Here is a 27,963-nt window from a genome sequence, read left to right on the forward strand (position 1 = left end):
ATTTCCCTTTAAGGCCGAGGCGGAAGACAGACGGAGGAAGGGCCTTTGTGTCGGCGGGATAGAAATAGGCCCGCCCCTTTAAGAGGGCGGAGACGCTGGAGTGGCGGCCACTTCGAAAGCGGTCCTGGGCTGCGGTCCCCGGCCTCCCGGCGGCCCTCTCTCGGCCCCCTCCCGGGTCGCAGAGTCCTGTCTTTGCGCCCTCGCACCAGAGACCCCGCTGCCCGGACTCCGCCTCTCCCGCCCGGGACAAGTCCGAGGCCCCGGCGACCCCTCGAGTCGGGGCCTGCCCGGCTAACCCTCGGTGGGGAGGCCGCCCGCCGTCGCCATGGTAATGCTGCGCCCCGGGCCGCGGAACTGCCTTCGGGCTTGCGGCCCCGCACTCGTGCGCGCTGCACGGCCGGGTTAGGGTTTGGGTCAGAGCGTGGTGGCTTCGGGACACCTGGGCTCTAGTCAGGGCTTGCCTGAGACCCTGGGAAGGCTCTCTCCACACACCTCCCTCTGGGCCTGGTTCCCTCCTGCTGCCTTCCATCTCTTCTTGGAGAAGTGCTCATCGTTCTCGGGGCGCTCAAACGTCACGCCTCCAGAGCCGACCCCCTCCCCCTAGCCGGTTACCCTCTGATCCTTGGACGCTGGGGGGTGGGTATGTCTAACTGCAGCTCTTGGCTGCTCTGGCATCTGGCGTTAGGCACAGCCCGCCGCGCTGGGCTTGACACATGCCTCAGAATTGGCTGCCCCAGCCCTGCTGCCTAGAAAGAAGGAGCTGTGGACCAGGGCATCCTGCCCTCCTGGGACGCTGGCTTTGGTGCATTGGATTAGATAGAAGGAAACCACTTGTTTCAGAAACAAGGCCACTGTGCTGGGCATGCCTGGATTTATGGTAACCTCTCCTACGTTTTTTTTTTTTTTAAGATTTTATTTATTTATTTGACAGAGAGAGACACAGCAAGAGAGGGAACACAAGCAGGGGGAGTGGGAGAAGGAGAAGCAGGCTTCCTGCAGAGCAGGGACCCCGATGCGGGGCTCGATCCCAGGACCCTGGGATCATGACCTGAGCCGAAGGCAGATGCTTAACAACTGAGCCACCCAGGCACCCCTCTCCTACGTTTGACATAGGTTCCCCAGGCCAAATCTTTGGGATGTTGCAAAATCCTTAGGCCCATGTGCACAGCGCTGAGTCTAAAGAATGACCCATGCTCCCTTTGTCAGCCTTCCCCTTGCCTCCTCCTCCCTCTTGCAAGGCGAATGCAGATGGACCCGAGTGGATTATTTTACAAGAAAGGACTCTAAATCATGTAAATCTTTAAGTAAATCCCATCTCTTCCCTCCTCATCCCTTATTCCTCCTTCAGCACTAGCAAAAAAACAAAACAAAACAGTACACCTGATGGTCTTGTTAGAATTGGAAGAAGCATAGTGAGGACAGAATGTACTTGCAAACAGTATCTCTCCTCCAACCTCAATTGCTTTGTTTTCCTTCCAGGCATGCAGTTTGCAGAAGCTGTTTACTGTGGAAGAAGAGTTTGAAGATGAGGTAAGGAAGTGTTGGTGATCAGAGATAGCAGAGGAGGTCTTGAGCTGTCAACACCCAGACCCAGAACATTTTGATGCAGTCTGCCCCAGCCTCCTTTTACTTGACACGAATAGCTTTTTTTGGCTGTGACAGGCTGAGAGAAGACGAGACATGTAAACAGCCTACTTAACTGTTTTAGAGGCAGAAAAACAGAGCTGCCTAATTGGCATACCTTTAAATTACAAGGGCCTTTGCCTGGAAGCTGGGTCATGTGGATGATTCAGTTCACCTTTATGATGGAATACTTGAGGTGGGAAGAAAGTTTATGGAGAACCAGAGACAACACAGTTAGTGGATGACAGGAGGCCTGGGGTCACCAAGTGGCTATGTGAGCCAGGGCAGATTACTTCACTCTCTGGCCTTCTGTTTTCTCTTCTGTAATAGGAGGGATGTTCTTTTGCCTCAGATTTTCTTCGCTTCCCTCTGTCTCAGAAGATGAGGGATTAGACTAGATCGGAAGCTGGCACATTAGAATCACTCCTGCTGAGGCCCTGACACACACCAATTAAATCGGAATTTCTGGGGATGGGCCCAGGCAGGGCTATTTCTAATCTTGGGGTATAGTCAGAGATCACTGAACTAGCTAGCAATCCCCACAGCTCTCTTCCCACTCAGATCCAATGGATATGGTTTCATCTGGGAGGTCCAAAATTGCTACCTGAAATCCTTCTCAGAAAGAGGCAGGATTTAAGTGAGTAAAATGCAAAAAAGGTAAGAATACAGCACCAACAACCAGGGTGAGGTCTTGGCCTCCTGATTCCAGGCTAACATACGTAGATACTAAACTACATTTATAGAGTAGAATTACTTTATTTATCAATGACAAGCCATTCAAACTTACTTTTTGTCTCCCAGTGCTGTGCTTTAAAAATCATGTTTAGAATTTGTCGAGATGCCCCATTTGTACCTAGTATGGTGATGAATGCTGCACCAGGGACCCAAGCCCCACGTTCCCCTTCCTATGAAGCTTTTGGAACCTAAGGTTTGAAAAGGAAAACAGACCTTCCTCAGACCTCTTAAAAACCGGTCTCTGGCATGTCTCATTCATTGAGGCCCTAAGACATGGTGACAGGGACACATATGGGTTCTAGTCCTGGTTCTGTGAAGTTACTTAACTTCTGAATCTCCACTTCTGCATCTGTAAAACAGGAATAATAACACCTATTAGGGCCATCATGAAAACTCATTGAGAGAATTCTGGTAAAATGTTTACATGGTCCCTGGCACCCAGTGCCATTTCAAACTGTTAGATGTTCTTGTCATCACTTGGGGACTTGAATTTTGTTTTTATATAAAAATTCAAAATTGCCAGCTTTGTTGAGGAGATGTGTCCTTGTCTTTGTCTTTCAGCTTTGGAAATGTGTAATTACAGGCTGAAAAAGTGACTGCTAAGTGCCCCACTTGGGTCTTACCAGGTGATGGGAGGACTGCTGAGCTGGCAATGGGATTAAGAGTGAAGGTCTCTGGAACACCTGGCTGGCTCAGTGGAGCATGTGACTCTTGATCTCAGGGTCTTGAGTTCGAGCCCCATGTTGAGCGTAGAGATTAAATTAAAAAAAAAAAAAAGAGTTCAAGTTTCTGTTCCAAGACCAGTCCCTTTCCCCCTTCCCCAGGCGGATGACGTCATGTCTAAGAGTGAGCCCTTTAGGGGAAAAGGGATCCATCAACCTCCAGGATCATCAGGATTTCATTGCTGCTATAATTCTGATATTGCTAAACCCCATGGTAGTCCTGCTGGAGTATGCTACTCCTGATAATACACAAAGCAGGAAAAAACCTTGCCCTGGCCCAGACAGTCCAATGCAGCGGCAGAGGATGGTGGTGGAGGGGACCTTCCTGTCAGTTAAATCAGCAGCTCTGACTCAAAAACACCCTCAGAACAGGTCTGTTGCTCTTGAAGGTGTCAATCTCACCTTGCTTCCCAACTGGAATCCGTACTTAATTTAACTTGCTTGAAAAGCTATATTTAACTTCTGCCTATTTTGCTAGATCCAAGGCCTCTGGCTTACTGAAGGCTGTGTGTGTGAGTGTGTGTGTGTGTGTCTGGTGGGTGGGGGGAGGAGTGGGTTGAGGACAGGCAGCATGACCAGCTGGAGAGACCCCTATTGCACAGGCTGGACACCAGGAAACTTGTTTCCTTGAGATGCGTGTGTGACCTTGGGTGATTTGATTCTCGGTGCCCAGGTATGTTTGCTTCTGCTGCTCCCCCGCCCCCCAGGAGAAGCTACCTAAAGACTTAGCCTTAGAAAATTTCTTTTTTTTTTTTTTAGGACTTTTTTCCTCAAGTTTTTAATTAATTAATTTGTTTATTTATTTTTAGAGGGGGGAGGGGCAAAAGGAGAGGGAAAGAATCTCAAGCAGACTCCCCACTGAGCGTGGAGCCCAGTGCAGGGCTCGATCTCACAACCCTGAGATCATGACCTGAGCCGAAATCAAGAGTCGGACGCTTAACTGACTGACCCACCCAGGCGCCCCTCTTCAAATTTTTATTTAAATTCTAGTTAGTGGGGCGCCTGGGTGGCTCAGTTGGTTAGGCATCTGCCTTCAGCTCGGGTCGTGATCCTGGGGCCCTGGGATCGAGCCCCGCATCGGGCTCCTAGGTCAGCAGGGAGTCTGCTTCTCTCTCTACCCACCCCTCGCCACAGCTCGTGCTCTTTCTCTCTCTCTCTCTCTCACAAATAAATGAATGGAATCTTTAAAAAATAAATAAAATAAATTCTAGTTAGTTAACATATAGTGCTAAAGATTTTATTTTTAAGTAATCTCTACATGCAAAGTGGGACTTGAACTCACGACCCTGAGATCAGGAGTCACATATTCCACCAACTGAGCCAGCCAGGCACCCCTGAATGTTTCTGGGATAAGTCTGGGGGTGCTGGGGCACCTGGCTGGCTCAGTCGGTGGAACATGCGACTCTCAATCTTGGGATTGTTAAGTTTGAGTCCCACATTGCATGTAGAGATTACTTAAAAAAAAAAAAAAAAACTTAAAAAAATAAAATCTTTAAAAAAAGCGGGGGAGTGGGCTTATGGGCAAGGTCAAAGGTGGTGAGAGACCCCACCACAGCCTTCCATGCCTTGGTTTCTTGCTTACGTGTATCTGTGCCTACAAACATACCACATGCCTGAAACAGTAAAAGCAGAGTGTTTCTTGATTTCTGGATGCCAAGACCCACCGTCTCTGCTTCTTTGTAGGACTTCTTGTCTGCTGTGGAGGATGCAGAGAACCAGTTTGCTGGCTCGCAGCCTGTGAAGGCTGGGTGCCTGAGACCCGTCTCTTCCAGGCCACAGGACTCTGTGCAGGCACAGTCTTCTGGGCAGTTGCCATCAGGCCCCACTGCTCCTTCAGAGGTTTTGCGCCTGTCAGCTCTGGGACTCCGCCTTCCTACCTCCAGCATGCCTGGGGCCATCAGGGGTCCACCTTCCGTAGGAACAGCCCCCCTAAGGCCCGTCTCGACTTCTAGCAGCTGGACTGGCCATCAGAGACAAGTGATACTGACCGAAGTGCTCAAGGAGCCAGCCAGACCCCAGACCTCCGCTTCCTGCCCCCTGCTCAGGTTTGAGAGCCAGCAACCAGTGACTGGGGGCTTCGAGGGGCCTGAACAAGATGAATTTGATGAGGTCCTGGCAAGCATGGAGCTGGAGGGGCCTGGCATGGAGCTGGACATTGGAGTCAGCAGTGAGGCCCCAGGAATCCTGCCCACCTGGCATCAGGAGGACTCAACAGTGGCTAAAAAGGCCCGGGTAGCTGATCTGAGCAGGTCTTGCCAAAAGGGGCCCATACCTGCTCCCCACATACCTAGTGTCCTGTCAGCCCACGATGAGCCTCCAGAGCCTGTTGTCCACTGTAGGACTCTACAACCCCCCTTGAGATCTGGTGCCACCAGCAACCTTCCCATCCCAACTGCTTCAGTGCTTCCTGCTCAGCAGCCCCCCTGGGAAGCCTGTCGGAAGGGCCCCCCAGTTCAGGCACCACAGCCTCCCCAAGCGGCTGGCAGGCCTGTTTGGAGCAGGCCTCAAAACCATTTCCCTGGTCACTCATTCCAGTGTCCAAATGCCTCCATACCTGGCAAATCTCATTTTCCCGGACCACGAACTCCCAACTCGATCTGTTCTACTCCCTCAAGGACTATCTCTGGATCATTTCCCCAGAGCCCCTTACAACCCCGAGCTCCAGTGTCTTCTGTCAAGTGTCCTCTCAGCACCCCAAAGAGCCCCCATTCCTCCCCGGCTCCCCAGGCAGTTCTGCAGACGCCCATCGTCACCAACCGCCTGGTGCAGCTGGTCACTGCCGCCCACCGGACACCCCAGCAGCCCGCCCACGCCAAAACTCGCCGCTTCCCCGGCCCGGCCGGGGTCCTGCCTCATCAGGTGAGGGACAGCTTGTCTTGGGCAGAAGCTGGACCTGTCCCGCACACGGGCGGGGCGGTGGGGCGGGAGGGAGAAGCAGGAGTTCCAGTGCCATCCAGTCCCACAATATCCTTACTCCTGGGGGGTGGGAGGGAAGGAAGGAAGTGTAGAGAGGGGGTTTCCAAAGCTGCAGAAGTTCAAAGAAGTGGGAAGGAAGAATTGAATGCTCGAAAAGCCACAGGTGAGAGAGCGCTTCAGGCTCTGAGAACTTCACGACTTTCCTTTGTTGAGCGCCTCCTGTTGCTAGCACTGGGGCGGGAAGATCCGTTCACTTATATTTACTAAGGACTTGTATGCGTTGGGCGATTTGCTTGGAACTGAGAACGCAGAGGTTAAAATAGAAGTAGCTCCTGTCCCAAGTTGTTCACGGCACAGCAGAAGAAGCCAATGTGAAGGAACGATGATACGTAAAATGCAGTGTCCCTGGGTGCTGTGGAGACACTGGGCTCCTTGGGCTTCCTGAGTGGGCTTTGGAGGGTCAGGGAGGAGGTTAACAGGTGTGTGTAGGAAGGCTGTGCTCTGGGAGGCATTTCAGCAGTGGGAAGACAGGGAAGAGTGTGTGCGAAGGCACAGAGGTGTAAGGGCAGGATGCTGTCAGAGGTACACGGAACAGGTCACTGTGGCTGGCGTGTGGGGTCCGCGTGGGGAAGCTGCGCTATGCTGACAGTTTGGATTTCAGCGATGGTGGAGGGACAGTATCCATCAAATCATCTTGGATCAGATTCCAGATCATGGGACCCTGAGGGTCCACTCTGGTTGTGATTGGTGTACTCCTTTTCTCGCATTTTAAGGGTGATTCAAATAATTTCTGCCCGTTCCTTGCCCTTTGCTAGCACTCTAAGGAAAATCCAAGGAGGCCGTCCACATTCCTCCTGGGCTGGAGCTCTGTGGGGAAGGGGTAGGTCCCTGAGAAGGGCCTTGGGGAAGGCTGCCCCTGGGCCTATCCCAGGCCTCTCTATCCGGGTCATTGCCTCCTTCAGGAAGCCCTGGGTTCTGCTCCTGGGCCAGCTCCAGCTTCCTCACATTTCCTAAACAATCCCCAAAGCATCTTTTTTGAGCTGCCAACAAGGCTCCCGAGACTTCGTTAGGAGAGATGTGATATGTGTTAATTGTCCCTGATAGTTTCCTGAACTCATTATGTAAGCCAGACAAGAAGCTGTACTTGTAGGTAACAGCTGCTGTGCTTGCTCTCACCTTCCCCTTCCCTCTCCCCTTGTAGCACAGTGAGAAGAATCTGGAGGAGATCGTGGTTTCCACACCCCAGACTCCGACTCACAGTGCTCGGGCTAAATTCCGGACAGAGGTAACTAGTTCCACGCAAATGCTGATTTCCTGGGCATCGTTTAAGAGCGAGCAAGGGACATCCCTGTGGGTTCCAGAAGGTGGGAAGCAGTCTACGCTGCTAGGCCTGTTCCCGGGGTCATGCACCAAAGGTCACGCACATGGTGAAGGCCGTTTGGAGAGGTGGCGGTTTTACTGGCCTAAGGGGAAGCCTCTCCTGATGCTGCCCGAAGTCATGCGTCCAGTCTTCTTTCTCATCTAAGAAAGGCCCAGCTAACTTCCATCTTCTCTCGGGGGAGGGAAGTGTCAGAAGTATGAGGAAATTGTATCTCAGGATCCCCTCCTCTCAGGTTTCGGGGAACTGAGCTGGGAAGCATCTGCCTTCGTCTGGCCTCCAGTGGGTTTCTTTTTGGTGGGTGAGACCCATCTTCCCTCCTCACTGGGATTCTGGTTGACCTGCTCTGCCCTCAGACCTACTTTTGCTTTTAATTCTCTTTGCTGCACTTCCACAGATCCACCAGCCTGCTTCAGATCCAGAGTAGCAAATACTCATCTGGATACAAAGCATTCTTTTTTTTAAGATTTTTTATTTATTTATTCGAGAGAGAGAGCGTGAGAGCAGGGCACAGGGAGGTGCAGTGGGAGAGGGACAAGCAGATTCTGCACTGAGTGAGGAGCCCGATGTGGGGCTCGATCCCATGACCTGATCATGACCCGAGCTGAAACCAACAGTCAGACACTCAACCAACTGAGCCACTCAGGTGCCCCAAAGCATTTTTTAATATAAGGAGGTTAATAGTCAAGCCAGAGGCATCCCAAATAAACTATGACTGGTTTCAAAATGGCTAAGGCACTCGGGGCGCCTGGGTGGCTCAGTCATTAAGCGTCTGCCTTCGGCTCAGGTCATGATCCCAGGGTTCTGGGATCGAGCCCCACATCGGGCTCCCTGCTCAGCGGGAAGCCTGCTTCTCCCTCTCCCACTCCCCCTGCTTGTGTTCCCTCTCTCGCTGTCTCTCTCTCTGCCAAATAAATAAATCTTTAAAAAAAGTGGCTAAGGCACTCTGGAAGCCTGTCAGTGTGTATGGGGGCTCCCTGGCCCTAAGACTTCTCGAGTCTATTACACAAGAGACGTAGCCTTTTGCTTCAATGCAACTAAAGTCAGGACTTGATTAAAATAAAATAAAAAAATAAAATAAGGAGCACCTTTGCTATCTCTGCTTAGTGAAAGATGTGCTATGCAACAAAATCTCACATACTGTTTTGTGATGTAGGAGAGGAGAGACTGGTCACCATGCTATAGGGAATTCGCCCTTCCCTCGCAGCCCCCCATCCTGTCTCAGCCAAGGTCTGTAGCAGGGTGAATCCATTAATGTAGGCTCCCCCTCTGCTCTGTGGTGCCAGATTGTTACTAGTTCCCAGGCATCGGCGGAGGAGGATTTTGGGCGAGGGCCCTGGCTGGCCATGAAATCTGCTCTGGGCCTGGACGAGAGAGATTCTACCTGCTTCCTCTGTACCTACAGCATCATCATGGTGCTGCGGAAGGTAAGGATCCTGGGTGCTGAGACGTGCAAGAAAGACCATTTTTCTCCTTTTCACCAACGTGCTGTCCTACTCCACCTTAGGAAAGGGGCTGTCCATTTGCTCCCTCTTACCCCAGGCCTATCTCTGAGCAGCTGCATGGAGGCCCTTTGGTTGTATCTTCCACTCACCCAGCATTTCACTACTATTGGGCACAGGTGGAAGGCGAAAGTGGGGTATGGGTATGTCTCTGCATGTCCAGGCCCTGGATGAGGTGGGGTGAGTACACGGCTACCTTTTAAGCTCCCTAGAGGTCCAGGGTCCCGTGCAGACATGTGCCCATGGCCCACGGTGATGGAGCTCTGTATAAATACATATATGCTGGAGAAAGGAAGCAGGGGGGATAAATGAAGGACCTGCCAGCCTCGGGTCTGCTAGAGAGAGACAGGATGAGTCCTTCAGACTGCCTTTTTGCCCTCCACAAATGGCAGATCCTCACCACATCTGTACTCTGCGCCCCCTCCCCTCCCCCCCAGCTCCCGGGTTGCCTTGGCACACTTGGGAACCTCACAGGTAGGACGTGGCTTGCTCAGCAAATGCCTCTCCTTGTAACCAGGCAGCCCTGAAGCAGCTTCCCAGGAACAAGGTCCCCAACATGGCAGTGATGATCAAGTCCCTGAGTCGGAGCACAATGGACGCCAGCGTGGTTTTCAAGGACCCCACGGGTGAGGAGTCAGGTCCTGGGAGAGTCTGATGAGTGGCCTTCGTTGAGTTCAGGAGATGAGGAGGAATCGTCCTCTCCATTCGCAGACGGGAAAATTGAGGCAGTGAATGGCCCACTTCCCAGCCAGGGCCCAAACCAGTCCCTGTGCTGCCCTTGACCCAGACTGATGGGCCATGTGGTATTTGCAGGAGAGATGCAGGGCACGGTGCACAGGTTGCTGCTTGAGACCCGTCAGAGTGAGCTGAAGCCTGGCTCGGTGCTGCTGCTAAAGCAGGTATGGGGAGCTCCGAACGGGGACCTGCTCTCCAACCCTCCCACCCTGGAGAAGGCCCCTGAGTTGTCTGCCTGGCTCCCATTCTTCGGAGGTGGATGGGGATGAGGGGTTGTGCTGTGAGGGCAGGAGGGTGGGTGCAGTAAGTGGTTCTTCTCTGGCCCAGGGCTGGGGCAGAAGCGATTTGTGTGACCCTGGTGCTGAGGCCAGCAAGGGGGAGGTAGGCGGAGGACCAGGTGGCATCTGAAAGCATCTAGTGCTCCATGAGGGCTCTGACCTTCCCCCTTCCTCGGCTCCAGGTTGGAGTGTTTTCTCCTTCGCTCCGAAATCACTACCTCAACGTGACGCCCAACAACCTGGTCCATATTTACAGCCCAGATTCCGGGGATGGGAACTTCCTCAAGCCATCTCAGCCCTTCCCCAAGGTAAGAGGAGCAGGATGGAAAGGAGACTGACAGGGCCTCTTTCTGGCTGGATCTTCTGGTATCTTCCCGTCCATCACCCTGGGGAGCAGAGGCGTGAAGGAGGCCGTTGCCCTGAGGTGAAGCGATGCCTGCGGGGACGGGGCCATCTCCTCCTGTTCCTGGTGCAGCCGCCTGCCAGCCGGTACAGTAACAGGACCTGGAGTAGCTGGCTTCTCGGGGATCTGATGGCAGACTTGGGCATCGGAGAGGATAGGAGTTACCTGAGAACTAACCAGGTTGTGGGTTTCCCAGCGGGTGTGGCCCTCAGATCTGACTCAGGGTCAGATCAGCTACAGGCGGCAGCGTGGAGAACAGTGAGCCACGTACGGCCTGACGTGTGAGCCAGCCCTTGCCCTGCGTCTGCCCTCTGGGCCTCCACCTCCACTGGGTGAGGGGGCACCTGCACAGAACTCAGGTGGGGACACCCCCCTTTGGGGAACTAAAGGAGACTGGGGTTCCAGGGAGCTCCACTCCAGGATAAGAGTGCAGAGCCAGGCCTTGACTTGGCATATGGTGTCCCCTCTGTGGCCACCTCCCCCCTTCCTGGGATCCTGGGTTGTTGTCATGGCCTGGCCTGGGGGTCAGGAGACCTGGGTCATGTCCCCGCTCTGCTGGTAATTTGTAAGTGACCTTGGGCAAGTCCAAGTCCTGTCCCCACCCCTACTGTTGCTTCTTCTAAAAAGTGAATGGGTTAGACTTGATGACTTCTACTCAAGTTACACCTTTAGCTCTAACGGGCTACTTCCATTGCTCTCATCTTTCCCCTTAACCTTCCACATTTTCTCAAAATCACCCCACTTCCAAAAAATCATCCTTCTTTTTCTTTTAAATTTCAAGGTATCCACACACACTGACAAAAATTGAAATGGTACAGAATAAAGCAAAACGTGAAACTTACTCTTCTCCATTCCCATCCCCTAGGGCTAATGATAGTTAACAGCTTAATTACTAATTTCCATTACCTGCCTGTATATTAGCTAGTGTGCAGATAGTTGGTGTTTTGGGTTTTTTTAGATTTTATTTATTTATTTGACAGAGAGACACAGCGAGAGAGGGAACACAAGCAGGGGGAGTGGGAGAGGAAGAAGCAGGCTTCCCGCGGAGCAGGGAGCCCGATGTAGGGCTCGATCCCAGGACCCTGGGATCATGACCTGAGCTGAAGGCAGACACTTAACGACTGAGCCACCCAGGCGCCCCTAGTGTGCAGATTATTAAAAGCTTTTCTTCTTCTTTTTTTTTTTAGTAGGGGAGGAACAGAGAGAGAGAGAGAGAGAGAATCTTAAGCAGGCTCCATACCCAGTGCATTAGCCCAACATGGGGCCCAATCTCACAACCCCTGAGATCATGACCTGAGCTGAAATCAAGAGTCGGACGCTTAACCAACTGAGCCACCCAGGTGCCCCTCAAAGCTCATTTTTAATCCCCGGCTAAATCCTCAACATATTTCTGAATGGCCTCTTCACTCTGCTCCAGCTATATATAGATTTCCTAAAACACTAGATACCAACAGAATTAGGAAAGAAAATCGCCCAAAAAAGTTTTTTGTGTTTTTAATTATCTGCTGTTTGGGGTGTTTGGTATTTCAGCTCCCTCCCCTGGGGGACTGGCCTCTGCCACACTCCTCTGTTGTGTCTTTCCTGAACCCCTACCTATTCCTTTGAGGTTGTCTGGGTGGACATGGAACTGTCCAGAAGGATGTCAGGGGCACGGGCATTAGTAACCAGGCTCTCTGTCCCCAGAACCCAGGAAGCTTCCCTGGCAGCCTCCATCATGAGACTGCAAAGTCTGGAAAAGGCCTCAGAACAGCACGGAATGCAGAGGCAGTGGCATCCCCTGAGGAAGAACTCCCAGAAGCAGGTAAGGCAGGCAGCCCACCCAGGAGCAAAAGCGGTTCTCCTTCTATTTCCTCTTGGATAGCACAGCCAGGAGAATCTGGCTGCATCTTTTCCCTCCTTCTGTGAATCTTTGGGCCTTATAGAATCTTACAGAAATCAGATGTGGTATCTTTTCTGGCAAGGCTGTAGGCCACAGACTAATTAGCAGTGTGACCAGGGGCCACATAAAGCAAATACAGTGGGATCCACAGGTCTCCCCCGTTTCTAGACCATGTGGTTAGCCACAAGGAGGAGATGGGACTGGCACCATCCTTGTACCTCACCTTGGGTCTTCCGGGGGCTGATTTCCCTATCCTGACTAAGCTCAGATACCCTTCAGGCAGTGCTGAGGAGTCAAACCTCCACGTGGTTAGGGTGGGACCAAGATACAGACCTGAGAAGCCCAAAAACATACCTGTCAGGGTATGGCCAGCTTGTTCTTCAGGAGGCAGCATCACCCAGGTGAAGCTAGCACAGTCCAAGTCTGATCCTTAGCTTTTGGATTCCATAAATTCAACCCTGTCTGGCCCCCAAGTTCATGGGATTATGGGTAAGTGTCTCACATTAACCAAATTCACATTAGACCAATGGATAAACCACAAAGCCCATTTACTTACAGCCTATGAAAAAGTATCTACCCCTTATGCTGGAATCTTCTCTGGAATGTTGCACTCGTTCCTTATAAGTAAGCTGGCTGACAAGCCAAACCATCATCAGAAGGTTGCTGGTGGTCATGAAATAAGTGAGGAGAGTTGCCTGTAGAATATTGTGGCTGGTGTCACATCTCCATTGTAGGGACAGACTTGCCAAGCAGGTAACCACTGGACAGGGTGGTTAACTGGACCACCCTGTGACTGGACAGGGCTGGGAAACACCAATACTAGCTCTTACTCTGATTCCCAGTTTCCTAGGCCCACAATGTCTGCTCATTCGCCTTCATTTAACATCGAGTTTCCCCAAACAGTCATAGTGTAGCTAGTGAGGGGCACTTTTTTTTTTTAAAGATTTATTTATTCATTTGAGGCGGGGGAGGGGCAGAGGGAATGGAAGAGAGAGGATCTCAAGCAGACTCCCTGCTGAGCACGGAGTTGAATGTGTGGCTCAATCTCAGGATCCCAAGATCATGACCTGAGCCAAAATCAAGAGTTGGATGCCCAACCGACTGAGCCACCCAGGCGCCCCATCACCTTTTGCTGTTAAAATCAAATTCCAGTCTTACTTCCCCAAGTACGGTGCTGGGCACCTTAATTAAATTTTGAATGCCAGCAAATGGACTTCCAGCAGTGTGTTTGTCAGGTGTTCTGTGCCAGACTGGAAGCTGGTCTCTGCAGGTGTAATGCCTAGTTCTTCTGACTCCGTGGGCTGCCTGAGCCCAGCCCTCACGCGGGACTTCTCTAGTTGGGAGCCATGACTCTGGCATCAGATGGAGCTTGAGTATGCTCCCCACGGGCAGGCTGTTTGACCTCTTTAAACTCCTTCTCTCAGATAAAGTGGGGATGGCAACAGGAAGAACCATGCCCTGTAAAGGGTACTGTGAGGACTGAAAGGGACGAGTACAGCAGGTGTGGCCCTGAGCATGCGCTCAGCGAGTGGTAGCTGCTATTGTTAACAGTAATAGTACCAGCAGGGATTGCTGAGGTCAGCTCTATTTCCAAGTTCACAGACATAAGCACCCAGCTGAGAACTGCAGTCAGGGACAGTTACTTTCATTCCACACGCCCAGGAAGGCCCATCAGGGAAGGGGCTGATGTCTCGCCCTCTTCAGGTGAGAAACCAGATTAATGGATGCCATGATTCTGAATGCGTCTCATGGCTTTTCCCGGCCTTTTGTCTTCCTCTGTCCAATGAGCGCGTCGCACTAGCGGACCTCTGAAGCCTATCTGCTCAAGCGCTATGCCTCTGGATGGCAAAAGGGGTATCACCAAGGCCAAGGGGAGTGTCTTTCTTGACTGAAAGGCCCGGGCATTTTGTCCCTGTCTCTTGTGGTGTGTGCGTGTGTGGGAAGCAGAGGGAAGATGGGGGTCAGGCCCGTTAGCCCAGTCACCACTGCCCGGGGGAGCTACCTCCCCAGCTGTGCAGCCAGGTCCAGGCCCCCCGAAAGGCAGGAGCTCTGGACCTGAGTCCTTTGGAACCCTAACGTTGTCACTAATTCTGTTTACCCTCTCCACGACCCCTGCAGATGACCTGGATGGACTCCTGAGTGAGCTCCCTGAGGACTTCTTCTGTGGGACCAGCAGCTGGGACTGCCCCACGGCAAGGCCCCCACCGTGAGCAGCCAGCCTCTTGGCACCCAGGTAAGGCTCTGGTTGGGTCTGATTGAGTCCCAGGGAGAGAGGAAGCCCAGCATGATGGGAGAATAAACAAAGCTCGGGACTATGGCTGCCCCTACCCAGGATGCCTTCCCTAGGAACGCCCTCGTCCCTCCGATTCTACACTGCTCTCACTTTGGGTCTTCTTTTGGCATTCCAGAACTCAGCCCAAGGATGGCCCTTCCACTCTACTGTCCTCCAAGCCCTTGGACGCAGCCGTTGTTCCTTTTCCTCCTGCCAACAGGGAAGGTGTGTCCCCCTCCGGCCTCCCCTTGACGTTAGAGGACCCCGATCCCTTTACTCCCTATTCCCTGGACAGCTGAGTCATCACACCACAGCCGTGGCGACCTGTCCCTCTGGTCAGGGGAGGAACACTCTCAGACTTCCCTCCGCTTTGTCTCGAGAGGCCTGCAGCTGCCCAGCTCACCTGTGCTCAGGTTCCCAGGTGTGGGGGCGGGGCTGGGGCTGCATGCGGCATCTTGTTCGGAAATAAAGCAGCTGCCCACTTCACTAGCCTCCTCTCCTTTCCACCCACCCCTGCTCCTTGTCCATCTGTCTTGCCGGTGGTGCTTTGGCTGGGGCGGAACCAAGCTGCTCCTTTTCCTTTTCTCTCTCTCTCTCCATAAACTTTCCTTTTAGACAGTTTTAGATTTACAGAATTATTGCAAGATAATCCAGGGAGTTCCTATATACCCCACACCCAGTTTCCTCTGTCATTAGCCTCTTATACTAGGATGCACACTGCTTACAACTAACCAGCCAGTGTTGGGACATTACTATGAACCGAACTTCATGCTTTATTCAGATGTCTTCAGTTTCCCTGTCGTCCTTTTTCTGTTCCAGGACCCCACATTCCATTTAGTTGCCGTGCCTCCTTAGGCTCCTCTTGGCTCTGGCATTTCCTCAGGCTGTCCTCGTTTTTCATGACTCTGATAGCTGCAAAGAGTACGGGTCAGGCATATTCCAGGATGCCCTCTATTGGACTCTGTCTCCTTAAAAAAAGACAAGACCGGAGTTACGTGTTTTGCCGAGGAAGGTATATTCTCGTCACACATCAAGGGTTGATGGTGACCTGATGACCTGGCTCAAGTAGCATCTGTCAGGTTTCTCTGCTGTAAATTTGCTTCTTCTCCCTCTTCATGCTGTCCTCTTTGGAAGGAAGTCACTAGGTGCAGCCCACACTTAACAAACAAGGAGTTATGTTCCACCCTCTCTAAGGACAGAATATCTATATAGTTTATTTGGAATTCTTCCTCATTTCTTAGTCCTACATTCATATCCGTCTGGATTCATGGGTGTTGTCTTATGCGTTGGGTTGTAATCCAGTGCCACTTTACCGTGTGGCCAAGCAAGTGCTTGTCACTGTAGCTTTGCTGTGCCACCTTCCAGACCAGAGTTGGACAAGGGCCATGTGCGGGGTGTAAAAGGTGTAATTATACCAAGTCGCCAACCTTGTTTTCCTTTCTGGGATGAAGGGAAGAAAGGAATTATCCCCCAACTCGTGGTTGAGGGGGTGTGGGTTAAAGACCCTAGTCTGACCACCAGCCTCCCCTGCCTCAGCCCCAGCCTTCCCGAAGGGGCTGTGAGTCCGAGGCCGCCAATGGGCTTGGGTACTGCTCTGGGGAAGGACGCTCATCTCTTTCTTCCCAAAGAAAGCCTGACCCCCTGGATCCCCGTCTCAAAGCTGAAGTGAGTGAGTGCTGCAAGAATTCCATGTTCAGCAGGCTGTTAGTGGGGCCCTGTTCGAGAAGGCTTTTGTGTTCCAAGCCCAGGAGCAAGAAGGGGCTAATTCACTAGCAACCCTCCTACCTGAACAGGTCGTGCACTTCCATCTCTTCTACCCACTGCTAATTCCCCAGCTCTGCCGATGCAGCTCAGATCTGGGCCGCAGCCCATCTACCCTGTATGGTCTTCCTGCACCTAAACCACCCCATACCCCTGGCCCGCACTACCATTCCCCACTCAACTCCCTTGAGCCCTGATCTCTACTTCTCACAGTCCTGACCAGGGTCCTGGCCTCTTGTGTGCTTCATCACCCTACAGGCTCAGCTCCCAGAAGGCAGGGTGGGGAATCCAATCACCTAGCATTGTTCTATCACTAGACCTGGGTTCCCTGTGGGTTCGTGCGTGGGCTGGAGTAAAAGCCTCCTCTTTCTGCCCTCAGGAAGCTAAGGACAGGAGACAGAACACAGGATATCTCTGGGGACTGGGTTGTAGTCAGAGTACCTTCAGGCGCATATGACAGACAAGAAGGCTGCAGAGAGGCTGAGGAAATCAACACAGCCTTGCACCCCACACGTCATGGCTACTGTGCGCCTCAGAAGGGGACACCCACCCCACCTTGGCCCCTCTTGGCCCCACCCAGCCTTGTCAGCTCCCAACCCTGGGAACTCAGCTGTGGGTGCTCAGCCAGGCCGTTGGCGGGGCAATTAAAACACCAAATGGGTTCCAACAGGGTTAATCACAGCTGCATTTATAGAGGCGCCTTTCTCTGAGGATCTCGAAGACCTTGCTGTGCATGATCTCATCCCTCCCTCTGGGATCCCCCACCCTGGAATACCACCAAGAAGCTGGGGCCAGAGTGGGTGAACGGCAGGGTAGGGGCAGTGCCGGAAGCGGCCCAGGCTGCTGCCACCCCCCTGGGCAGGCAGATGAGCGTTTGCTCTGGCAGAGAACAAGGGCCCCCAGTCGATGCCCTACACACGAGGGGCCAGCACGCGACGAGCCGAGCGCTCCCAAACACCACATCCAGACCTACTGTGTGCCCGGCCCTGCTGGGTTGCAGAGACCCAGCTGACTACATTCAGGTCCTGCTCCGGAGCCCACATCCAGCAGGGCGGGCTTCTGTCCAGGGCACATTGGGACAGGCCCTTCACAAAGTACGTGTGCGGTCCTCCTGGAGCACCGAGGGGGGCATGGCGGGGAAGGCTGAGGGGCCGCCACGAGAATGCCACGTGCACGAGGCCCTGAGCTGAGGCGTCGGGCTTACCTGGAGAGGGATGATGTTGGAAGTCAGCAGAAGTTTTCGAGCTAGGAAATGAACCGTCTTCGACAGATCCTGCCACCTGGGCGGCAGAGCCGAGAGGCTGTGGCCAGAGAAAGGAACACCGGGAGGCTGGGCTGGTCCCGGTGAGGGGCACTGCGAGGGTGACCGACAATGTGACAATGGGAGCTGGAACTTGTTTGCGTGAGGGGACCAGGGAGAGGAAGAAGTCCGAGGTCACTGTGCACGGGCGGGTGCAGAGCCAGGGAGGGGAGGAAGTGGGGCGGGCAGGGGGGCTGGGAGAGCCGCCGCGCTGGGGGACACAGACCAGGCCGACCCGAGGGGCTGAGGGGCTGCCCGCCCGCACACTGGGTGAGGTGGGGTGGTTAGGAGAGCTTCCGAGGCCTCCCGGGGCTAGCATCCCCCGCTCCGCCCGCCCCTTCCCTTCCCGGGCTCCGCAGAGCATCAGCCAGGGCTGTTTCATGGCCTCATTCCTCCCCCTAGAGGCTCCTGGAAGCAGAGCTGCTTTCTCCTGAGAGTGAATGGGTTTGTGGCTTGAAGGTCTCTTCGGTCAGAGTCCCCAGAGTTGCCAGGTCAACCCCTCGGCCTTCCTCAGGCAGGCAGGTGAGCCCTTTTAGGAGCTCAGGGATGGAGGGACATGAGATTTGTGGCGGGCAGTTTCTAGAGGCCGCGCTGTCCTGCTAGGGGGGCGGGGAGAGGCTCTCACCCCTGGCCACCCTCAGGTGGCCACAGCAGCATGAGCCAGTGCCGCATCTATGCAGTCCGGCCAGCTGGGGTCCTAGTCCTGGCTCCGCCGCTCACAAGCTGTGACCTTATTAAGCCTAAGTTCCTCATGGTTAAGACCGACACAAAAGCACCCATTTCAGAGGTGCTCCACTGTGATCATTAGCCTGATTGTGTACTTTATGGTCAAAACCAAGCTTTTTACCCTCAGGGAGCCAGGAAGTATGGCCCTTGGAGTGAAGACGGATATAAAAGTGATGTCCTTGGCGTAAAGCCCCGTGCACACATGCACAGTTACCCAGACTACTGCGGACACCGGAAGAGCTGTTTGGACCCGTCTCCGCCTGCCCTTACTTCCTGGGCTGGGGTCTGCCCTCCAGCCAACAGCTGAGAGGCTGGGGGCCTCTGGCTCTTCCTGTCCTGCCCATCTCCCAGATCGACTGTTTCACTCCCCTCGGACCTTGCCAACCCAAGCCGCTCCCTCCGGGCAAGTGGGAGGATGCCGACCCTGGGGTTCCTGCTGCCCCCTTGGGAGGGCATCAACAGGGCAGGGGTTGGCCTTGGCCCTGGGCTGGGGGGGGGGTTGGCCCAATACCTTCTCTGCACCAGGATCATGACTCTGGGCAAATGGCGTTTACCAGGCCGGCGAAGGACCTATTTATAGCCTCAGCTGCTCCTCGGGCCGGGTCACAAGGGAGGGGCAGGGCGGCTGCTCAGAACACGGGGGGTAGGCGGGCTGGGGGAACCCGGCTCTGCCCAGCTGCCGCCGCCCAGCCCCCCCGGCGCCCCTCCCCATGGCAGAGGAGACCTTCCCATTCACCTCCTCCACGCGGCGGGCTCTCCGGCTACAGCGGGAGTGGCTGGAGTGGGAGGACCGGCGGCGGGCCGCGGCCCAGCAGTGCCGTAGCCAAAGGTGCCCCCCCAGTGCCCGGGCCCGCCTCACCAGGCCGCGCCACTGCTGCCGAGACCCAGCCGTGCACAACGCTCTGTTCTCCGGTGACCTGCGCCAGGTCCAAGCCCTGTTCCAAGAGGAAGACGCTGCCAACATGACTGTGGAGACTGTGAGCAACCAGCTGGCCTGGTCAGCTGAACAGGGTAGGGAGCACCCGGTGGGGCAGAAGAGGACGAAGGGAGAAGAGGGTGGGGGTGGGGATGGGGGAGAGATTTGGCCCCATCCCCTCCCTCCAGAACACAGACTAGACCACTGCTTTCCACACCCATTCTAGTTCCCTCCTCAGCAGAGAGGAGGCGTAGTGGTTTGTATGTCTTTTCAAAATTAAAATTATATTAACATATCAATTACATAGGAATACAGTTATATTCTAATGCAGTATTTTCTCTGAATATATATATGTAAATAAATATATACACATATATATGTTTTTTAAAATTTTATTTTTAAGGGGCACCTGGCTGGCTCACTTGGTAGAGCATGTGACTCTTCATCTCAGGGTCGTGAGTTCAAGCCCCACACCGGGTGTGGAGCCTACTTGAAATAAAATAAAAATTAAAAATAAGTAAGATTTTATTTTCAAGTAATCTCTACACCCAGCGTGGGACTTGAACTCACAAACCTGAGATCAAGGGTCGCATGCTCCACCAACGGAGCCAGCCAGGCATCCCCACATAATATATATATTTTTTAATTTGAGAGAGAGAGTGTGTGTGTGCAGTGGGGAGGGGCAGAGGGGGAAGGAGAGAGAGAATCCCTAGAAGACTCCCCGCTGAGCGTGGAGTCCAATGTGGGACTCATCTCAGGACCCCAAGATCATGACCTGAGCCAAAATCAAGAGTGGGACACCTAACCGACTGAGCCACCCAGGCACCCTGTCCCCACAGTGCATAAATTATATTGTATGAGGGTGCCATGATTTATATAACTAGACCCCAAACAGACTGGGTAGATTGGGTTCCTTTTTTGTAAAATTAGTTTTAATAGCAATATGATGAACATCTTTGTGTACTTGCCAGATAATTTCCTTAGGCTCTATTCTGACCAGTGGGTTTGTCCACGTAAACCAAATACCTCAACTGAGATCACCCTGCTCTTAAGACTGGCAGAGATTGCCCCAAGCCCCACTCATGGATCTGGGGGCCCCAAATCCTTGGAGAGTTTACATTCTCACAGTCACTGCAAGCTCCAGGTTCCTGCTGGGCTTTAACTGTTAGAGATATAACCCTACCCAAGGTATTTTGGTCTTGTCCTGCAGTATGTCTATCATCCCCCAAATGGAACTTGGCCTTAATTTCAATCCTAATACAAAACAAAACATGCTTTACCCAAAATTTGACAAACCCAGGAATTTACTTCACCATAATACAAACAACTTAAACAGTTAGATATTAGGCATCTATATTCTTTATTTTTTTAATTTTTTTTTTTTAAGATTTTATTTATTTGGGGGCACCTAGGTGGCTCAGTCGTTAAGCGTCTGCCTTCGGCTCAGGTCATGATCCTAGGGTCCTGGGATCGAGCCCCGCATCGGGCTCCCTGCTCACGGGAAGCCTGCTTCTCCCTCTCCCACTCCCCCTGCTTGTGTTCCCTCTCTCGCTGTGTCTCTCTCTGTTAAACAAATAAAATCTTTAAAAAAAAAAAAAAAAAGGCAGACGCTTAACGACTGAGCCACCCAGGCGCCCCTAGGCATCCATATTCTTTAAACAAGTCCTTGGCCACTTCTACAATTTAGATCCGACACTAGTCACAAGATCAGCCACTCACCCAACTCTTCCTTTCCCCACCCCCATCTCTTATTCTCCCCTCCACCTTTCCCCCACTTTCACCCTCCTCTCCCCCATCTGCCCCAGGAATATCCTAGAACTCCAAGCTAGGCTCCTTGGTCATTCCCAAGCTCAGCTCCAGGCCCTCCTATGCATAACTCAAACCCACCCCCAACACCAGAACACCCTAGTGAACAAGAACCAAGGAATCCATGAGGAGCTCAAAGACCCAGAGGTTTCCTTAACAGGATTAACTCTCTTCAGTTGCCCTTGTGATTTTAAAGAGCAATTACCTTTTTTTTCTTCTATGACATACATACTGTTTTGTTACAGATTGACAAACCATTCTAAAAGGCTATTCCAGGGGTGCCTGGGTGGCTCAGTCGGTTAAGCGTCTGCCTTCAGCTCAGGTCATGATCCCAGGGTCGTGGGATCGAGCACCCGCATTTCTCCCTCTCCGTCTGCCTGCTGCTCACCCTGCTTGTGCTCTCTCTCAAATAAATGAAATCTTTAAATAAATAAATAAATAAAAGGCTGTTCCAATATACACTCCAAGTTCAGGGCTTGACTGCTTAGCCCCTCCCCATAGTTACAGCCTGGCACATGATTCGTGCTCAGGCCAAGGGTGCAGAGGGACGGCCATGGTCAGGGCCTGCCCTGGGAGTCTCACACACCACTCCCCAACCCTACCTGCTCTCCCCAGGGTTCTGGGTGCTGACCCCCAAGACGAAGCAGACGGTGCCCCTCACCATCGCTGCTGCCCGAGGCTACACTGACTGCGCCCGCCACCTGATCCGGCAGGGAGCTGAGCTGGATGCCCGGGTTGGGGGCCGGGCAGCCTTGCATGAGGCCTATGCCCAGGCCCAGTCTGACTGTGCAGCTGCTGCTGACCTTTGGTGCCAAGGCCAACGTGTTGTCCGAGGAGGGCACGACCCCCTTACACCTCTGCACAGCCCCTGAGTCCTTGAAGTAGGTACCCAGGGGAGGGGTGTGTGTGTGTGTGTGTGACTCCAGCTGACACGGCCAGGAGAAGGGGAGAAGCACCTCACATACACACATCCTCATGACAATCTAGGAGACAGGTCTCATTCCACTGGTGAGAAAACTGAAGCTCGGAAAGGTTTAGGGACTTGTCCAAGGTCATATGAGCTAAGCCCAGGAGGCAGAAGCCTTGTTGCCTTTTTGGAAAACCCTGTTCCAACTGCAGTCCCCTATCCCCTGTGAATCCTCTGTAGCCAAATTCCTACCTGTTTCGAGGTGGGCATCAAGAAAGATGTAGCCCGGGCGCCTGGGTGGCTCAGTTGGTTAAGCGACTGCTTTCGGCTCAGGTCATGATCCTGGAGTCCCTGGATCGAGTCCCGCATCGGGCTCCCTGCTCAGCAGGGAGTCTGCTTCTCCCCCTGACCCTCCTCCCTCTCATGCTCTCTGTCTCTCATTCTCTCTCTCTCAAATAAATAAATAAGATCTTTAAAAAAAAAAAAAGAAAAAGAAAAAAGAAAGATGTAACCCTTGGGCGCCTGGGTGGCTCAGTTGGTTAAGCGACTGCCTTCGGCTCAGGTCATGATCCTGGAGTCCCGGGATCGAGTCCCGCATCAGGCTCCCTGCTCGGTGGGGAGTCTGCTTCTCCCTCTGACCCTCCCCCCTCTCATGTGCTCTCTCTCTCCTCTCATCCTCTCTCTCAAATAAATAAATAAAATCTTAAAAAAAAAAAAAAAAGACGTAGCCCAGTGTTTCCCAGCCTTAGTACAAGGCCTCCCCCCACACCCCCCCTCCCACATTTTTAAGATCAACAGGTTTTTTTGGGGGGGGTGGAAGGTTGAGCAAAATGGGCGAAGGGGAGTGGGAGATACAGGTTTCCAATTATGGAATGGGTAAGGCTCAGGAATAAAAGGTTCAGCATAAGGAATATAGTCAATGATACTGTGATGGCGATGTAACAGGACACGCGGTAGTTACACTTGCGAACATGGCATAATGTATAAACTTGTCAAGTCACTAGGTCCTGCACTTGATACTAATGTAACATTGTGTGTCAACTATACTTAAAAACACAACAGGTTTTTCGACCCCCTGCCTGATGGTATTTGTACTTTTACAAATCAGGTCCACAGCCGGGGCTGGCCGTGGTGAGGACACTCCACAGCCCACATGCTGGGACTTCTCCCTAGCTGGATCTAGAGCAGTGATGGACCCAGAAGTGATTTTGATTTTCCAGCCCTTTCTTGAATTCTTACGAGCACACAGTGTGCTTTCCAAAAGACTATCCTTTTAAGTGAAACTTACTGAAACCCTACTGAATGAGCTTTTCAGGGTTATTTAAATGTAGTATTTAGAAACAAAACTTAGGGGCACCTGGGTGGCTCAGTCCTTGAGCGTCTGCCTTCGGCTCAGGTCATGATCCCAGGATCCCGGGATCGAGCCCCGCATCGGGCTCCCTGCTCGGCTGGAAGCCTGCTTCTCCCTCCCCCACTCCCCCTGCTTGTGTTCCTACTCTCACTGTCTCTCTCTGTCAAATAAATAAAATATTTAAAAAAGAAAGAGAAAAAGAAACAAAACTTAGCCCATGATTAGAATTGGCTGAGGAAAAAATTCAGCAGTTTATAGATGGCTGGCTGCTACTGCATTTTTGGCCACTGAGCCAAGCACCTACTGGACCTATACACTGAAAGGAACAGAAATTCTGGCCATTTTGGGGGAGGGACACTGGGTCATCAGGGTTTCGTCGGGGTTGCTGTGTCTACTCCTGAGCTTCCAGTGGCTGCCATTCTGGCTTTTTAATTATAAATTACTCTTAGTTTAATTACATCATTAATTTTGTTTCATATTTGGTTTACCCCCTGGTGGTTAATGATGCATATTTGCCTCAACAGTGTTCTGGCCTATAGTTTTTTGTTTGTTTGTTTTTTAGAGAGAGAGCATGCAGGCCCATGAGATTGGGCGGGGGGAGGACAGGGAGAGGGAGAGGGGCAGGGGGAGAGAGAGAATCTTAAGCAGCCTCCACACCCAGCACTGAGCCGGCTCAGTCTCACAACCCTGAGATCATGACCTGAGCCAAAATCAAGAGCCAGACGCTTAACCCACAGAGCCACCCAGGTGCCCCATGCTCTGGCCTATAGTTTTTCCAGGAACTAGGAGACCATGATACAGGTGCTCCCTAAAATCTAGTTTTTGTTGTTTGGTTCCATTTGTTTTCTCTAGGGGAAACGAGCAGACTGATCCCCAAATGCCTTCCTTTGCTTGAATGGGTATCACTGGTCTGGAGGGGTGGTCTTCAAGTTTGGCAGCATGAAGAAAATATTAGGACTTCTATGCCTTTTTCTTTCCAGCTCATATTCTAATTTTCTATGTGTAACATTCATAGTGGACACAGTAGTGGGTTTTCAAGTTTTTTGCATTATCAAAATGTTAGCAGACCACTGGCAAGTGATTCAGAACTAGGCCTTGAGGTCTCAGTCCACTCTGGGAGTCAGGTTTTGGAAACAAAAAATTAGCCCATGATTGGAACTTACCGAGGAAATAAACAGATTCTGGGAGGGACCGTCTGAGGCAGTGAGTACCCATTCTGACGCAGCCTCTGACTTGCTGTGTGTCCTTGGCTGTCCTTCCTCGGTCGAGTTTTCCGTCACTGAAGATGCTCCTGGGACATCATGGGCCTCGCGACTCTGCTGTCGGTCATCGGGCTTCTGTGAGTCTGATGGTGGACGCCAGGCTCGCCTCGATGGCGTGCCGGGTGGGAAGAAACGGGGAAGGGGATGACAGCCGGCCAGGCCGTGGGCCCTCAGGATCGGTCTCTGGGCCTTGCGCCTTGCCCCCCAGGTGCGCCAAGCTGCTGCTGGAGGCGGGAGCGGCCGTGAACGTGGCGGCGCGGGACAGCGAGGTGACGCCCCTGCACGTGGCGGCGGCCCGCGGCCTGGACGAGCACGTGGCGCTCTACCTGGAGCACGGAGCCCACGTACCTGCGCGCCAGCCAGGGCGAGACGGCCCTGAACGCGGCGTGCGCGGGGGCCGAGGGCCCAGGCAGCGGCGGGCGGCACCGGGCGGCAGCGCGCCGGCTCCTAGCGGCCGGGGCTGATGCCCGCGCTGCCGGCCGCCAGCGCCACACGCCGCTGCACGACGCCCGTGCCAACGGCTGCGGGGCCCTGGCCGAGGGGCTGCTGCGCCACGGCGCCTGCGCTCGAGCGCCCAACGCGGCGGGCCACGCCCCCCTGGACTGCGCGCTGCTGGCCGTGCAGGGCGCCCCGGCTGGGAGCCCGAGGGCCTCTTGGCCGCGCTGCTGGACTACGCGGCCCAGCCTGTGCGCCCTGGGGGCGCGGGGAGGGCCTGCGGAAGGAGGCCCCAGTTGAGCGGGGGAGCCTGAGGCTGGAATTGCCCTGCCGCCGGGGAAGGTGGGCGTAGGGGGTAGGGGGTGGGGGGCAAGAGACTAAAAGCCCGGTCCTGTAGCCAAAGGTCTGTCCTCACCTTGGGAAGGACCACTGAGGGCTATGGGGGAGCGTGTGGAAGGACAAAAGAGCTCCCAAGGAAACTGGCCAGGGCCAAGAGGTTGCAGCCCACAGAAGTTGGGGTAAACTGAGGCATAGGAAAGAGGAGAGACTCAGACCTTAGCCTCCCAACTTTGGGTGTGAGTGGGGCTTTGGCTTAGGCTGGACTTGGTTCTGCCCTTGGCTGGGAGAGCCATGGTGACCCTAACACCCTCTTTTGATTCCTAGATGCTGAAACACTGTGCCAACTTCCCTCGGGCCCTGGAAGTCCTGCTTAACGCCTACCCTTGTGTCCCCTCCTGTGATACCTGGGTGGAGGCAGTACTCCCAGAGCTGTGGCAGGTATGTCCACCCCAGGGCACAGCTCCTTCCTGGGCTCTGGGGGAGATGGAGAGAAAGGATGAGCCCTAGGCCTTATCCCTGCAGGATGGGCTCCCCTCCCTCCCCCGGGGTCTCCTGCCGCCTAGCAGCTCAGAACACCCTCTAATCCCACACACCTCTCCAGCCTCTCTCACTGGTACCAGCGTGGACATTAATCAGGTATCCCTGACTCAGCGGGCACTGTGTCCGCATCTTTGGAGTGGTGGGTGCAGACATGGCCGAGACCCTGCCCTACAGTGTGGTCCCATCTCCCATGACCCCTGCCGGGCCTCTGGGTTCTGAATCTGAGTCTTTCAAGCTGCACCAGACACCTGGGTGGGGGCATATTGCAAATTCCCTGGGGCCCCCAGTGCTAGGTCATCCCCAGATGGAAGGGCAGGATCAAGGGTGCTGGGCCATCTGATCCTGTTCCACTCCTGGCTTAGGAGCACGAAGCCTTCTACATCTCAGCCCTGAGCATGGTGAACCAGCCGAGGCGGCTGCAGCACCTGGCCCGGCTGGCTGTGCGTGCTCAGCTGGGTAGCCGCTGCCGACAGGCCGCTGCTCGCCTCCCGCTGCCCCCGGTCCTCAGGGACTACCTGCTGCTGTGTGTGGAGGGGCGGATCCAGTGAGCCCCATGCCAGGGTGCTCCCGGAGCTGGTTCTGCCCCCTCCATCGGTCGTCTCCCTACAACCCTGGAGGACCAATCCCTGGCTCTCTTGCCCTCCCCAGCCGGCTCCCCCCTTCACTGGCTTCTTGAGCTACTCACTGACCTCCCGCCCGACCCGAGCTGCAGCTTCCAATGGGAAGGTCTGCACACTGAGCCTTCACCCGCCTCCGACTCCTTTGCTTAAGTGGATGGCCCCTCCAGCCCAAGCCACGTGGGGGTGATCCTTGTTGCTCCTCCGTCCCTTGCCACCTATGTACCTGTTTGGCCTCCTAAAGAGTGACCGACTCCGTCTATACCTGCACTGCCTCTGCCCAAACTGTCTTTGTTGCTTGAAGGGAGGACCTCCCTGCTTGGTCTTGAAACCCGAGCCCCACAAGGATGCCAGAGCCCCTTCGGGAATCACAACTCTGATCATGCCCTTCGGTGGCTCCTCACCACCTTCAGGCTAAAATCTGAATTCAGTAAATAGACAGATCTTCTACCCCCGCCTCCGCCAAGCTCTCTGGTCTTCTGATTCCCCCTTCCCCCTCTGAGGTTCCTGTAATCCAGCCTCCTCAAACTGGGCAGCCTTGCGGCTTGCTGGATATGACCTGCTCCGCTTTGCTTCTAGGCGTTCTGCATGTGCTGTTCCCTCTGCCTGGTCTACCCACCAGTGATGCATGATGTCTTAAACATGGTCACTCCACTTGTGGTCTCTAAGGGCCTGTGACAGGAGGACAAGCCAATAGCTGTCCCCCGCCCCCTCACTTCCTCCTCTGGTCCCAGAGTCAAAAGTACCATCCTTCATCTTTAAGAACCTTTTACGCCAAGCCAGTTTTTGTGAATGCAAATAAATGATGTGTGCCCAGAGCCCAAGCGTGTATGTGTTAGGTTGGCATGCGGCTGACATACCCCTCACTCCATGTTTATCGCCCCACCACGGAGCACCTATTACTCTTGTGATAGGAAAAAGGGTAAAGGAACAACAGAAGGCCGTTGCCAGACCCCAAGCTTGTAGTACCCACCGCAGGAGGGTCCTTTTGCTGAGGGACCCTGGGCTGTCCACTGCCATTACCATTTGGAATCAACACAGTAGAGATGGGTCAGGAGTCCCGGGGTCGGCCTCCTGCAGCTGTTGCCAGCCTCCTCGCCTCTGTGGAGAGTTGTATCTGCGGAGATTCCCTTTCACCAACACGAAGACGATTTCGTACCTTGTTATGCAGAGCAGCAACCTCTCCTTTCTGGAAGACATGTTGGCTTTCATTTCGTAGAGCCAAAAGGCGGGAGGGAAGAGAAGGAGACCCTCTGTACTCCTGGGCCCAAGCTGACAGCCTCACTCTCGGGGGAGGATGTTGAGCTGTCCACCCCTTTACAGGAGGCAAACGCCAGCGAGCTTAGCCTTTTCTGTTGCATTTACACCTATGACAAAAAAAACCCACTTAGAAAAAAAACCCCAAAAGATACATGAGATTATGTGTATTATTTGGGGGTAGGAGATTTTCCAGGGTGAAAGCAGAAAAGATGAATAAATCTGGATACAGAAACAATTTAAATTTGGTTATAAAAGCACCAAATTATAAACACAAGTGACAGACAAAGTATTGGGGGATTT

The 27,963-nt window shown here is 53.5% G+C and overlaps 2 protein-coding genes and 1 long non-coding RNA gene across 3 annotated transcripts; 2 read left to right on the top strand and 1 right to left on the bottom strand.

The window, feature by feature from the left end:
• Positions 1–325: 325 nt before the first annotated feature.
• Positions 326–15,407, top strand: HROB (homologous recombination factor with OB-fold). The gene is made up of 10 exons (XM_035027480.1): positions 326–382; positions 1,480–1,530; positions 4,764–5,939; positions 7,198–7,281; positions 8,661–8,801; positions 9,394–9,502; positions 9,690–9,775; positions 10,072–10,197; positions 11,976–12,093; positions 14,290–15,407. Exons 1-10 carry the CDS (start codon positions 326–328, stop codon positions 14,379–14,381), a joined length of 2,040 nt encoding a protein of 679 aa, XP_034883371.1. The 3' UTR covers positions 14,382–15,407.
• Positions 15,408–15,418: 11 nt separating this feature from the next.
• LOC118024970 lies at positions 15,419–18,811 on the bottom strand. Its single transcript, XR_004683236.1, has 3 exons — positions 18,742–18,811; positions 17,409–17,558; positions 15,419–15,883 (listed from the first exon to the last, which is right to left on the bottom strand). It is a non-coding gene; the product is annotated as an uncharacterized LOC118024970 (long non-coding RNA).
• A 114-nt stretch (positions 18,812–18,925) lies between these two features.
• On the top strand, positions 18,926–27,233 carry ASB16 (ankyrin repeat and SOCS box containing 16). The gene is given in 6 exon segments (XM_035027247.1): positions 18,926–19,241; positions 21,568–21,739; positions 21,741–21,833; positions 24,681–24,741; positions 25,571–25,684; positions 26,149–27,233. Coding segments are annotated over 6 exon segments (927 nt in total). The 5' UTR covers positions 18,926–18,940; the 3' UTR covers positions 26,335–27,233.
• Positions 27,234–27,963: the final 730 nt, after the last annotated feature.

This window comes from Mirounga leonina, unplaced genomic scaffold, assembly GCF_011800145.1.
Source record: "Mirounga leonina isolate KUSES-001 unplaced genomic scaffold, KU_Mleo_1.0 Mir_200, whole genome shotgun sequence".
Lineage (NCBI taxonomy): Eukaryota > Metazoa > Chordata > Mammalia > Carnivora > Phocidae > Mirounga > Mirounga leonina.

Bases quoted from the DNA above. Each gene is read 5' to 3' on its own strand.
- HROB (XM_035027480.1), top strand. From the start codon at position 326: ATGGTAATGCTGCGCCCCGGGCCGCGGAACTGCCTTCGGGCTTGCGGC. The intron at 7,282-8,660 runs GTAACTAGTTCC...CTGTGGTGCCAG, and splicing joins GGGCTAAATTCCGGACAGAG to ATTGTTACTAGTTCCCAGGC. The intron at 8,802-9,393 runs GTAAGGATCCTG...CCTTGTAACCAG, and splicing joins TCATCATGGTGCTGCGGAAG to GCAGCCCTGAAGCAGCTTCC.